At 41.5% G+C, this 14779-nt stretch overlaps 1 protein-coding gene across 2 annotated transcripts in view; it reads left to right on the top strand.

The window, feature by feature from the left end:
* rps6kc1 (ribosomal protein S6 kinase B1) overlaps positions 1-14779 on the top strand; it is a 169113-nt gene that overhangs the window by 132082 nt on the left and 22252 nt on the right. For both annotated transcript variants that reach the window (XM_043695845.2, XM_043695846.2), the window contains 2 exons: positions 6178-7911; positions 8201-8290. In XM_043695845.2, coding sequence (XP_043551780.2) covers positions 6178-7911; positions 8201-8290 — 1824 coding nt within the window. The remainder of the gene's footprint in view (positions 1-6177; positions 7912-8200; positions 8291-14779) is intronic.

The following is a 14779-nucleotide window of genomic DNA, read 5'->3' as shown; positions in this document are numbered from 1 at the left end:
GATGCCAAAATCCAAACTCTCAAACAAAAATGCAGCCCAGTCAAAATGCCATTTACTTCACACAAGTAAACACATTCTTTATTCAAACATGCTGACAAAAGAACAAAATTTTCCCCAGATTTGATAAAGTTGGAAAACTGAACTGAAGTCTCCATGCTCCTTGAGAGTTTGCCAGATTGTTGTGTCACAGTTTTTATTTCGTTATTCATGGCATGTGGGTATTGCTGACTGGACTGGACCAGCATTAATTGCTCATCCCTAGATGCTGTTGGGAATCTGAAGGTGAGCTGCCATCTTGAAGCATGACACCACAATGTCGTTCAGGAGGGCGCTATAGGGTTTTGACCCAGTGACCGTGAAGGAATGGCGATATATTTCCGAGTCAGAAAGGTGATCGGCTTGCAGGAAGTGGTGTTTGCATGTTATCTGCTGCAGTTTCCTTTTTACACGAGTGCTTTATAGATGGTGGAAGGGCGCTGGGGAGTCAGCAGTCGAGAGTGTGGTGCTGGAAAAACACAGCAGGTTATGCAGCAACCGAGGAGCAGGAAAATCGACGTTCCGGGCAGGAGCCGTTCATCAGGAATGAGGCTGGGAGCCTTGGGGGGGGAGGTGGAGAGATAAATGGGAGGAGGGTGGGTCTGGGGAGAAGGTAGCTGAGGGTGCAGTAGGTGAATGGAGGTGGGAATTAAGGTGATAGGTCGGAGAGGGGGGTGGAACGGATAGATATAAAGGAAGATGGACAGGTCATAGGGACATTGCTGAGCTGCAAGGTTGGAACTGGGGTAAGGTGGAGGTGTGGAAATGAGGCAACTGGGGAATTCCACGTTGATGCCTTGGGGTTGAAGGGTCCTGAGGCGGAAGATGAGGTGTTCTTCCTCCAACCGTTGGGTGGTGAGGGAGTGGCGATGGAGGCGGCCCAGGACCAATCAACCCACCACCCCATAGCCGAACATTTCAACTCCCCCTCCCACTCTGCCGAGGACATGCAGGTCCTGGGCCTCCTCCATCACCACTCCCTCACCACTCAACGCCTGGAGGAAGAATGCCTCATCTTCTACCTCTGGACTCTGGCATCAATGTGGACTTCACAGTTTCCTCATTTCCCCTCTCCACACCTTACCCCAATTTCAATATTCCAGTTCAGTACTGTCTCTATGAACTGTCCATCTTCCTTCCCTCCAATCTACTCCACCCTCCTCTCTGACCTATCACCTTTACCCCTACCTCCATCCACCTATTGGACTCTCAGCTACTTTCTCCCCATCCCACCCCCCCCTCCCCCCCCACCCCCGCCATTTACCTCTCCATCCCCTAGGCTCCCATCCTCATTGCTGATGAAGGGCTCCTGCCCAAAACGTTGATTCTCCTGCTCCTCGGATGCTGCATGACCTGCTTGCTTTTCCAGCACCACACTCTTGACTCTTATCTCCAGCATCTGCAGTCCTCACTTTCTCCTGTGGGGAGTCAGCAGGTGAGCTGCTTGCTGCAGTAGTCTGAGCCTCTGACCTATCATCACAACCACAGCATTTATATGGCACATCCAGTTCAGCTTCTGGTTAGTGGTGACCTGGAGGATGTTGATAGAAGGATACTCCCTGTAAGGAGGTCTTCACTTGATTGCCCTTGTGGGAAAAATCAGTAAGCCAGTTATGGGAATCCTGCAGACTGATATCGCTCACAACCAGGATAAATTAATAGGGAGTAGTCCATCATGGTAACATTTATTTTAGCCTTCACAACCAAAGTACAAGACATTTGTCACCTTACACATGGTCAATGGGGTATTCCTGATAAGATCGGACCTTTTCTATAACTTAACCTCCTTCCCCATCCTGTTTTTGCATATTGGAAAGGAAGTCAAAATGCACGTACGTTGCTCAGGTAGTGCACATTATAATTGGAACTGTATAATATAGTAGATTAGATTAGATTAGATTAGATCCCCTACAGTGTGGAAACAGGCCCTTTGGCCCACCAACTCCTCACCAATCCTCCGAAGAGTAACCCACCCAGACCGTTTCCCTCTGACTAATCCATCTAACTGGGAGTTTGTCCTGTGTCTGCATGGGTTTCCTCCAGGTGCTCTGGTTTCTTCCCACAATCCAAAGATATGCAGGTTAGGTAAATTGGCCATGCTAAATTGCTGATAGTGTCCAAGGATGTGAAGATTAGGTGCTTTAATCAGGGGCAAATGTAGAGTAATGGGGAATGGGTTTGGGTGGGATACTTTTCTGTGGTTCAGTGTGGATTTGTTGGGCTGAAGGGCCTGTTTCCACACTGTAGGGACTCTACTGGAAATACATCGAGGCTGTTTTCAGAAGAGTAAATTCTGTTTATTTTTGTCAGTCTTTTGTATTCTGTTTCCTCCCAAAGGCATTGGATAGAATTGAATGCTTGCAAAGGGATCTTACCCTGCTGGCTGGAGAGCTGGCAGGAGTCACGCACTGTCTCTTGTGAGGTGGGTCCAACCAGTTAAATGCCCACGTATGGGTCTTCCCTGAGTTTAAGGACCCTGGGGCCAAACTGTGAAGTGCTGGCCAGTTAGAAGCTGCTAGGTCTGCAGTGCAGGCAATATCGTCAGGAGCAGCGGCAGATGCTGTTAAATCACCCAGCAGGGCCCCAGAATCAATAAGGGCCCTGAGGCCAAATATAAGTGAGAGAGAGAGGTAACAGGGTGGGTGGAGGGTGTTGGAGGCAGGGACAAAGTGTTCCCCTGCCTTTACTTGTGTCCACACATGAAATTCTAGCAGAGGTTTGGGTAGCAAGAACTGCCACTTTAAGTGCATGACGGAGTTTTAAGTTGCCTAATTCTTGCGGTTTTGCTTGTTTGGCAAAGAGGAACACAAACTCATGAAAAAGGATTTTATCTTTAAAATTGGAAGTGTTGTGCTGCACATCTGCAAGGACACGATCTAATCTATCTATTGCCATCTTGCCTTTATTATTAAGTAGAAAACCCAATTTTGCAAGGTATAAGAGAAGACTGAGTGACCAGTGAATTATGATCAAGTGAGATCATGCTCCGATTCTAAAAGGCCGAAGATGTAAGAAGAGGGAACAGGTGAGGCAGTTGAGTAGGCCCTGAGGGAACGGCTGAAGGAGTTGAGTAGACTGTGAGGGAGTTGAATAGGCCCTGAGGGAACAGCTGAGGGAGTTGACTAGGTCCTGAGGATGAATGAGCCACCTTGGGGAGTTCACATAATCTGCTTAAATACTACCTTATTAACATAAGCATACCATCTCCAAATGCATAGACACACATTTATTAGTTGTTCCAATGAACTTTTAACACCGAAGGCTCATTAAATCTTTTGTCATTTATAAATATCTGTGTACGATTAAAATGCTAAGTAGAATCTAGCTGGTCTAAATTCTGTCCCTTGCAGCAGGTTTGCAGATGGCCTAGAAAGGTCTGTTTCGAATCTTTTCTTAAATATATGCAATAATTTTAACAAGAGAAAGTGAGGGCTGCAGATGCTGGAGATCAGAGCTGAAAATGTGTTGCTGGAAAAGCGCAGCAGGTCAGGCAGCATCCAAGGAACAGGAGAATCGACGTTTCGGGCATAAGCGCTTCCTGAAGAAGGGCTTATGCCCGAAACGTCGATTCTCCTGTTCCTTGGATGCTGCCTGACCTGCTGCGCTTTTCCAGCAACATATTTTCAGCAATAATTTTAACAACTTTTGCAAACTTAGTGACCTCCAAAAGCACTTTTCCTGAAATTCTATTACATCCAGTATGTGAAACAGAAGTGGAAAGTAAACTTTATTGCTTTGCAATTAATGATCTGATTTTTAGGTTATGTAGATGTCCTCAAATACCGAAGTATATTGATCAATATCCACTTGACAGAAGTGTCTACAAGATGTTTCTGCAGTGCTATTTCTCATTCTCTGGCCATATTACTCAATAAAACTGTGAGTTCAACAATTTGCAACTCTGTTGGTAGAGTAACAAAACACCATTCACAAAATGCAGATTCGAATTCTACTCTCATTCAACGTTCAATTACTAAAATACTCCAGAGCTGAATGTTACTTTTCTAGTCTGTTGCGTTCAAATGTGTTAGACAACACAATTCATGGTAACATCCTCTCTGTACTGGAGGGAGATTAATGTTAGTGTTAGCGATAGCATTAGCTTGTATAACGGAGCATTTGGAGCCTGCAATTTGCTGGAGTAGGCCTACTCAAGGTGACCCTGTTCATTACAAATCCTTTTTTTCAGAATCTTGCAGTTTAAAAATGTTGTGCAAAGTAACTCGTTGCAAGTGCGAGTTGATAATGGAGTGACAAAGGTAAGGGAGTCAGCCAAGACCTCATTGATTGGCAGGATTGACAATGGATCCAATCCAAAATCTAATTTTGATTGAAAGACTGAAAAGGATACGTTGGAGAAGGACAGCAAATTAGAATCAACTTGGGTACAGGAAGAGAAATAAAGAGGTCGGAAACAGATTTGATTAAGGTAAAGAGAAAGGAGACAGAGAGAAGAGGAGTAAGGAAATATTTTTTAAAAAAAGCCATTCTAAAATACTGAACAATTTGCTGCCTGAAGAACTGATACTTGAATATTTAAATTGTTCAGATTTTGAGCCAGAGGTTGATTGGTTACATTAATAACGACCACTTGTTAAATAGATGCTTATTCTTAATTGTTAGACTTCACTTTCTGTAGCAAATTCTGTAAGTATTTAATTTGCAAATCTTACACTCGATATCCTTTTTTTAAATTTGTAAGATACTGTTTGTGTAAAGCAAACAGTGGAGTGATGTAATTAATTAGCAAATTCTGGAGATTTGCTGTACCTCTTAATCCCCTGAGTCCATCAGTTGATTTGTGCGTTAATAATGGTGGGCATCATTAATAAGCTATTACTTTTCCAATAGAATCCAGTCCATTTTCTTTAGTTATTGTCTGGCGGAGGAGATCTTGAATGATCTGCAGTAAAATGTTTGTCTTGCCTCATACAAGCTGCTCTTCAAAAGGAATGTAGAGACAGGCTTCGAAGGAATAACTGAAAGCTTAAAAAAAATGGAAACTGGTGTCTCCTGTGATAAAACTACCAAATATTATAAGCACTCTGCTCATGAGGACCTGGACATTTGGAATGACATCTTTTAGTTTTAGCAAAACCTTGTAATAAAGGCACTGTTTGATATGCTGGAAACTGTGATGCACACTTGGGTTTAAAGTAGTAATTAAATCATTACAATTCAAGCACTTAGAGGAGTATTAAGTAAAGGCTGCCAGTTTGTACCTGCATTCCAATCTGGCACAGTAAACACAATCAATTGAACATGATAATAGCCCCTAGACGTTCATGTGGGCTGCCACTACTTGTGCAGATGCTCATATGATTTTAGTACCTTAGCGAAGCAGATAATAATAGGCTTTATAGAACAAAATATTTTAGATACATTAACAGAATTAAAGTAAGCAGATTGCTTGCACTTGTATTTCATATATAAATGATTTAAATTTGCATAAAGATACATCGTGGATTCTTTGAAATGTTACTGAGAATCTCCTTCAATAGATTGCAGTGGACACAACACATCCTCTAAAAGAATTAAATTTGCTGGCTACTATGGAAAGGAGAGTTGGGTGGGCATGGTGTCACCTCATGAATTGCTTCTTCAGGTGGCCAGCACAGACACCGATGGGCCAAGTGGCACCTGTCCATTCTAAGATCCTTGTGCATTATTGCAAAAACATTTCAATGGTAATTATTGAAATATTCAGATTGTATCTTGACAGAATTAGGTTTATCCAAAATTATATGTTAAACGTTACTTGTGATGTTGTCCCTTTGTTGAGAAAGTTGATAAAAGTCCAGCAAGAGAAGAACTTATCACCCTAATCCACTAAAATGTACAATTATGTGTGCAGCTGCAGGATTTCCCAGCATACTACTTGTAAATGATTTGATTCAGAAGGCCTGTGAACTGGCCTTCTCTCCAGTGGTAAACATTATGACTGTTACAGCCTAGATTATTCCACATGATATGTTTAAGATCATTAATGCGGGATTAAATTTATATTTTGTTTAATGGTATGAATAAGTTGGTAGCTTACTCATTGAAGCTTAGTGAATCAAAAAGAAACCTATTAAATAAGTTGTCTGAAGTATTTCTTAAAACATTTTTACTAATTTTTTTTTGTATGTGTGAATTTAGGAGGGAAGCTGTGGTCGTATCTAAGTAAATTCCTCCAGAAAAAATCAGAGGAAAGTTTTGAATCTTGTGACGTGGACAGACATGGCCCCAAATCAGTCACTGTACATAATATTTTCACTGGCGACCAGTCAAGCACTGAAGGCATGAGCAGCAGTGTGGGCTCATTGGGGAGTGACCTTGGAAATATGCTGCAGAGCCTCCCTTGGAAGAGTAACCTGACGTCAAGCTCACAGGATGATAGCAGTGCCCCGGATGAAGATACAAAGGACAATTCTACTGAATTATTGGGATTGCCATCATCAGACTCTGAAGTCGTTGAAGAATGTACCAGTAGCTATCTTACTTTGTGCCATGAATATGAACAGGAGAAAGAAGAACCTGACAGTCTAACTTCTGAAACCTTTTCGACAATTAGTGAAAATGTACCCACGAACATGGGTGTGACCCCAAGGTCACATTCCCTTCTTAGTAATGATAGTCTTTGTTCTCCTACTACAAGCCAAGAGCTTCGGTTCTTCACAGAGGACATCAACACTGATGACTTTAGCCCAACGAAAACCTCCGAGTCTCTAAATCTGTCCAAAAATAGCCCAATGGAATTTTTCAGAATCGATAGCAAAGATAGTGCAAATGAACTTCTAAGCCTGGACCTAGCAGAAAATTTCCAAAATGGAAAAACAGAATCAATGCCAATTTTGCATCTGGTGCCTGAAGTTGTTGATGATAAGAGCAGTTTTGATATGATTGAATCTAAACTGGATTCAGCTAGTCTTTTAGCCCCAGAGACCTGCAGCAGAGGATCCTCCAGTGATTCTGTACCAATCATCTCCTTTCAAGATGCAGCAGATGGAGAGACCAGCAGTTGTGAGGAGGGTAGGCCTGATCTATTAGTGAACTTACCAGGTTCTTTCGAGGAAGGTGAGGAAGTTGGATTTCTTTCTTCAGATAAATGCAGTGTGACCAACATTGATAATACAGAGAATAGACTCTATGAAAAGCCGGACGTTTTACAAATTAATTACAATATTGATGATTGTGTGAATTCACAAGGAACACAGGGACAAATTTTACCAAAAGAAGCTGGCTCTTATGATGCAAGTGTAGAACGTACCTCATCACAACAATTACAACCTCCTCAGAATAGAGAGGAAGAAAGCCCGTGCATGCAAATCAATGCCAGCCTGTGTGTTGAGGAAAAAGAACTTAATTCCTTGTTTGCCATTACCCATGCTGAAAATATGCCTTCGTGTCGGACTGTTGCATCTGGTGACACCTCAGACTTGGCAACCGTTCATAGGGATCTGAGCCATATTCCTCAACTACATGGCTATGTCAGCCCTTGCGTTAGAGATTCAGGTGAAGAGAGTTCAATTTATTCTGGTCACAAGAAGGTTTCCCTAACTATGCAAGAAAAACATACAAATGAAAAAGGTATTTCACAAGAGGAGCAAATCTACAAAGGCGGAGACCAAGACAGTGTTCCACATTCTGAAGGCACAAGTGAAAAGGCAGTGGGAGAAAGCCACACTGCCACAAAAACAGATGGAGACAAGTTAGTCTCACATTTGTTTAAAGAGCTGGAAGAAAGTTTTGTGCAAGCTTCCAATGCTCATATTCCAGAGAGCTCCATTCAGCGTTGGGCAGCAGAGATAGCTGTAGCCCTCAATGCACTTCATCAAGAAGGAATCATATGCCATGATTTGAACCCAAACAACATCTTGCTGAATGACAAAGGTCAGGAACTTTAGCAAATGCATTTTTTTTTTCCTGATATCTTTTGCTGTTGCTTACTTGCTTCCAATTAAGTGTGTGGGCGTTTTATCCTATAATTAATATCTTCATTTCCTGTCTGAAGCCGCATTTCCAGTGCAGTGAATTCACCCACAGTAATAGCCTCTAGTGCTTAATGATGCCATTATTCTTAATGATACTGTTTTTTAGCTACAAAAGAATAATTACAGTTCACTTCTACAGAAAATGTAGGAAAAAATTGTTTTGATTTCTCATGTCATTTTGTTTTTAGGACACATTCAACTGACGTATTTTAGCAGATGGAGTGAGGTAGACGATTCCTGTGACAGCAGTGCCATAGAGAAAATGTACTGCGCCCCAGGTTAGAACACTTAGTTGCATATAAAGTACTCTGTAAGCCTTCTCTTCTGTCTATTATGCAGCCCACATACCTTTCTTTATGTGTGCAGTTCATTGGTATGCAAAACATTTCTTTGCAATTAAAACTGTGACATGGTTAGAATGTATTATTTCCCCCAAACCATTTGCTTCTTATGTAAATTTTGTATTAAGTTGTGATTTTAGAATTTGAAGAAAACTTTGAGTACTCTCAGGTTCTCTGAAAAGGATTTGCATTTGGAGGAATAAAACTGTATTTGTACTTAAAATTAAGTTACAGGTAAGTCAAGGAAACAAAAGATCAGAACACTCATTTTTCATGAATCATTTTCAGGAGCTAATGGAGATCTCTGTCACTGACCAGAAACTTGATCAATTCGTTATGTACACTTAGGCCCAAACAATGCAAATTTCACCAGAAAAGCAGATGGCCAGATTTGACATTCACTGGTGTTCCCATCACTGAATCCCACTCTATCAACATCCTGGTGGTTACTGTGTTGACCAGAAAATCAACTGGACTTTCCGCATAAACACAGAGGCTGCAAGAGCAGGTCAGAGGCTAGGAATACTGTGGCGAGTAGCTCACATTCTGACTCCCCAAAGTCTGTCCATCATCTACAAGGCACAAGTCAGGTGTGTGAGGAAATACTCCCCACTTGCCTCCAACAACATGTAAGAAGCTTGATGCCATCCAGGACAAAGCAGTCTGCTTTATTGGCGCTACACCCATAAGCATCCACTCCCTCCACTGCCGATGCTCAGTAGCAGCAGAGTGTACTATCTGCAAGATGTACTGCAGAAATTCACCAAAAATTCTTATTCAGCAACTTCCAAAACCATGATTACTTCCATCTAGAAGGACAAGAGTAGTTGATATCTTTTGCTGTTGCTTACTTCCAATTAAGTGTGTGGGCGTTTTATCCTATAATTAATTAGTTTCATTTCCTGTCTGAAGCCGCATGTGAATTCACCCACAGTAATAGCCTCTAGTGCTTAATGATGCCATTATTCTGAATGACATGAACACCACCCCTTTCAAGTTCCCCTTCAAGCCACTCACCATCTTGACTTGGAAATATATCGCTGTTCCCTCCCTGTCACTGGAATTCCTTCCATAAGGCATTTTAGATCAACCTACAGCACGTGGGCTGTAGTGGTTCAAGGCAGCTAACCACTACCTTAAGAGCAACTGGGGACATACAATAAATAGTGGCCAGCCAGTGGCGCTCATGTCTCAGGACTGAATTTAAAAAAAAAAATCTAAAGTTATCTGTTGGGTGCGATGGGGTTGATTTTGGGAATTGCTTTGCATGGGAAATTGAGTATATTTTCAATGAACTACAGCATTGCAGGTAAATGGCAGTGGATTAGAAACCAGTGTATAGATAAGAATAGGAAATAAGATTATTTATTGGAACATTTGGTCAAGAATTGCTCATCAGGTGATTGGGAAGCAGTTTGCTTTGGGTGAAGAGGTGCACGAGGGGAGTGTGACAGGATCTTTCTCAGCTGGAATCATGGAGAGGATTACCTGAGAGATTAGTGATTGTGATTTCATGTGTTTGGTTTGGATTTGACACCACTTTAAGTTCAATGGCTAGTCAGTTGGTCACTATCTTGTTCTAAGTATTTTGAATGTAATAACTAGAGTGATTTTGACTTTGAGTTATGGTGTAAAATGTTGAATCAGTCACTTATTATTTGTCATTTCTGATTTTCTGCTAACTTGAGATGCCATGGGTGGCTGATTTCCATATTGTCCCCGTCTCTACATTCATCCAAAAGCAAAATGGCCTCAATGCTTCAATTATTTTCAATTTATAATTAAGGTGTGAATGAGAAAGGTGGAATCTAATTCACAGATTTTAGGATGTTTTAATTTCATTTTAGTTTGAATACAGACATGTGGAACCTTTGGGATAATAAAAGAACATTAGAAATGGGTTAAGCAGAGGATAAGGAGGAAAGAGTCTCAGAACACACAAATAACCTTGTAAAAACAAATATGAACTGAAGTGATGCTTGAGAGGATGGTGAGTTAGTCGACAATAAAAACATTGGTGGGAACACTGAACAAATACTTTGTAGCAATGTTTGCAAGTGATAAACTTCCTTTATTATTTGGGGAATAAAGGCCAAAGACCGCATTTGCTGGAAATCTGAAACAGTTTGCTGGAGAAACTCGACTCTGATTTGGAGATCGGGGCTAGGAAACCAAAACTCTTCTCAAACTCCCTAAAAACACACTTGTGTTTTTTAATATGTTGAATGTCTTTGGGATAGACCTTCCTTTAATTGTGTAAAATCATTAGCTTAGATGTTGTCTGGCCTAAATGTCCTCTTACAAACTCCTAATTAATTACTGACATCCGTCTTTGCTGCTTCCAACCTTCAGCTCAATATCTCCCCAGCTAGCTGTTTCTATTCCACTACTTGCTGCCTCTGTCCCCTCTGGATGCTGCTTCAGCCCAGCCACCTCCCTTTCCCCTGTTCACTGTGTTTCTCCTGTCTGCCTGCTGCACCCACACAGATCCACATGCACACACCTCTCTCCCTGCCACCTGCCCACAGTGTCCATTCTCCTGCTTGCTGTCTCTGTCTCCTTCTCCTCCTCTGTCTCCACCCTACCCAAAAACGCACACATGCACGCCCCTTGCCACTTTGCACATGTCATTTTAACCTCTTTCTCCAGCTGTTCTGTGAATGATTTGTGCACAAAAACGTTGGGGCACACTCTGCTTGCAGAACCCCTTTTTAGAAATGTGCCCTTTTATTTTATTACTTCCAAAGTCAGCCACTGCTTCCAAGTCTCACGTGGCTCACTGAGCAACTTAAGGCACATTGTTGAGAGACTGCCCATCGTTCTTGAGGTAGTAGGTTCCTGGTCCAGGGTTTTAGGAACAGTTGCAAGCTCAGGCTCCCTTTCTGCATTGAGGGCCTGGCTTCTGATTCAGTTTTTATTGAAGAGCTTACACAGTTGGAGAGAGCATCTCTTCATCTCGAGACATCTTCTCCCTCACTTACCTGGAAGAGCAGTGTCTCTCATGCTAACATGCTTCCTATTGTGCTCCCTCCCAGATGTGAGAGGCCTCTTGCTATCCTCACCCACACTGTGAGCTACCTTTGGATCACAAAAGAGTCTGTTCAGAGAAAGTCACCACTGTGTGTGATTTCCCCCTTCCTCATGTCAGTATCCCAGAGCTGTCGGAAACTCTGTCTCTCGTGCTTTAGTGTTTCAGGCAACATTTTAGTTACTGGATCAGTTACATTATTTTGTTGATTACATTTCCATTTATTCTGTTCTAATTGATTATCACTTAATCCTCTGCCTAAAAATACTCTCCTCACTTGGCTACTTTTATGCTGTAAGGTAACAAGACTTTTGTTTGCTCCAGCTATTGGAAGACCATCAAAAGCAGTCCTTTTGTTTTTGTTCATCCATGGAATGCTGGTGGTTAGCGATTCCTAACTGCCATGAGGAAGGTGGTATTGACCTGCCTTCTTGAACCACTGGAGTCCTAGGTGTTTAGGGACATCCATATTGCTGTTCGGAAAAGGAAGTTCCAGAAGTTTAACCCAGTAGCTCTGCGGGAATGGCAGTCTATATCCACGTCAGGATAGTGAACCTGCAGGTGGTGATGTTCCCATGTACCTATTGCTGTTGTCCTTCTAGCTGGTGAACGTCACAGGTTTAGAAGGTGCTATCTGAGGGCCCTAGGTCTGTTACTGCTGTTCAGATTGCTGCCACTGAACCTCAGCGATACATGTGATGCTATTCAAGTGGGCTGGTTTGTCCTGGGTGGTGTCGAGCTGCTTGAATTTTGTTAGAGCTCCATCCATTCAGGTAGTTGTGAAGCATTCAATTTTATTCTTTACTTGAGCCTTGTAGGTGTGGACAGGTACTGGAGAGTCAGGAGGTGAATTACTCCCTGCAGTATTCCTAGCCTCTGACCAGCTGTTGTAGCCACTGAGTTTATGTGGCTAGTCCAGTTCAGTTTTTGGTTAATGCTAATCCCCAAAATGTTGCCATTGGCCAGGCATTATATAGTAATTCAGGATTTGCGATACTGACAAGTTAATTTGGGTTGTATTAACTTACTGGCTAATTGGACTATTATTCAGATTTATTCAGTATTTTGTTTAATTTGCATGTTCTACATTTATTTTGTGCCATTCATTTAAACTGGTCTGAAATTTGTCAGCAGTATTGATTTTTCTGGAGTCTCCATTTTCATCTGTGCGCACAGGTGGATTGAAACTGATTGATTTTGAGGAATATTTTCTGATAATTGGTGAGGACAGCTAAATAGGGTCTTGTTGCCAAACGTGACAGTATGTTAACATGAATTAGAGTCAGCATACTTCTATGGAAAGAACTGTAATATAAGCAACTGACCTGCAGGAGATGTCATGCACTGCTGATGAAATCCTTAGCAGCAAGGCATACAAATGGTGTCCTTTGAAAAGAACTGCAAGCACAATAGCCTTCAAGTAAATGATTGACTGGACTAAAGAAGTTACAGATTGACTTGGGATTAAATACTTAAATGCAGAAGGCTCATTTCTTGTCCAAATGGGAATGTTGTATTAGTTCTGGTTTATTTTTTTTAAAACTCCCAACAAGTGCTGAAATCCAGATCCATAGCAATTCTAAGGAATCATGTTCACATCCATCTTGCAGATTTATGTCATGAATTTTTTTTTCAACGCTGTTATATGCAGAGATACAAATATCTGGACAGGGGAAGTAAGGCAGAGAATAAAAGCCGAATATTTGTAAGACCATGTATGCAGCCTGATACTATCTTATGTGAAGTTTCTAAATATGTTAACTGCACCTCCCCCATTAAATGACTACTATTCAGATGACAGCACATTCTGTGTTTAAGGTGACCTTGTACCCTTTAGTCCTGTAGTCTGTACTATTAATAATTTGACAATGACCCATATTCACGCAACAAAAATCACCAGATGTGAATTATTGTAAAAGATGCGAATACTTTGATTAATTCAAAGGCATCAATCCTCATAATTAGCATCTTATGGTGAGGTGCTGTTCAGTTGCTCAATGTGCTTTATTTGTAAATCCATTTGTTTTGTGGATTTATTTCTTTGAACAGGCAACATTTAGCTATGGTGTACCATGATTTTAAAAAAGGTAATATAACACTTCTCTCATTTAGAAGATAGGGTTGAATTTATATTAAAAGGGTTTACCAGATGTTAGCTCCCCTCTTTCCCCCCCTCCCCCCCTCCCCCCACAACCCCAGTTATCCAGTTTACTTTTAGATTAAATGCAGTGACAAGCAGATCACAATTAGTCAACTACCTGGGAAAAGAGATGGGTTAGAGAGTCAGTAGAATTAACAGTGCAGGCTGACCACTCTGCCAGCATTAAAAATGGCAAATAGCAGGAGAATCATTTCACTTAAATCAGCGAAGACACCTTTTTTAAAAACAACTCAGAATTGCAGTATTAATGACTCCGTCACAAGCAACAGCAACTGTGGCTTGTCACACATTGAAAAGCTAGTGTTGTGGGATCATTGTCATACAGCAATCGAGATTCAAGTCACTTAATAATGATCAAAGGTGAAACCCTGAGAGTCGTATTGTTCCCTTTCTGATATCCCTGTGTTGGGAACATGTTCTCTTCTCAGAGGCCTCCATTCTTTAGCTTGCAGTTCGACCAATAAGAATAAATGGCTGCTTTCCTCTCTTCAAAATGGAGACTGATCCAATTTGTACAGCTATCCATGTAGCACCACCACATTTTGATCAAATCGGTTTTGTTTACCTAAATTCTCCACTTACACTGCATTTGAAAATGTTAGAGCCAGTATTGGCCTTGTAATTGCCATGTTTGTGTCTGAAAATGGAGCAGTATTAGTTACGGAGAATGGAATGAGTTTTGGTCCCACCTCATCTGTCTGGTTTGAGGCAGATTTTTGGTGGACAGATGTTTCAGGCTTTGAGAGCTCTAGTGCAAAGGAAGGAGCAAGGTGCATTAACTCGTGTCAGTGAGAGCACTGCTGTGATGTGGGTGTAGACCATTTTGCATCGTACAGGTGTCGGGCTGTTGAGAATCCAAGATACTCATGAAACTCTGTCTGGAAAAAGCAATATGTTAGAAAATCAATTTTTTGCAATAGCAGTTTTATGTTTGGGGTTCTGAAAGATATTAGAAAGGAAGTAAATTGAAAGGGATTGTTATTTGGTTGTAGTAGCTGGGGGAAGGTGAGAGAGCGAAGAAGTAGCAACCGGCTTTGAATATGTAGTAGCCTTTTGAATTAAGAGAAATCTTCATTCTTTGTCCCATGCCAGCAGCATGTTGGAGACCTTCCATGTTGGGATTCAAAGCTGGAAGGAAGCTGCTGATCAGCAGTCTGTTTTCTCATCAGCAGTGAATTTTTAATCACTGAAAACCGCAGCTTTCACATCCAGAGCTGGTAACAGGGCATCTAGAAAA

Source organism: Chiloscyllium plagiosum, unplaced genomic scaffold (genome assembly GCF_037043375.1).
Source record: "Chiloscyllium plagiosum isolate Xiang-an unplaced genomic scaffold, Cpla_swu_hap1 HiC_scaffold_10, whole genome shotgun sequence".
Classification (NCBI taxonomy): domain Eukaryota; kingdom Metazoa; phylum Chordata; class Chondrichthyes; order Orectolobiformes; family Hemiscylliidae; genus Chiloscyllium; species Chiloscyllium plagiosum.
The sequence above is the reverse complement of the archived record's forward strand: the minus strand, read 5'-3'. Positions and strand labels throughout refer to the sequence as shown.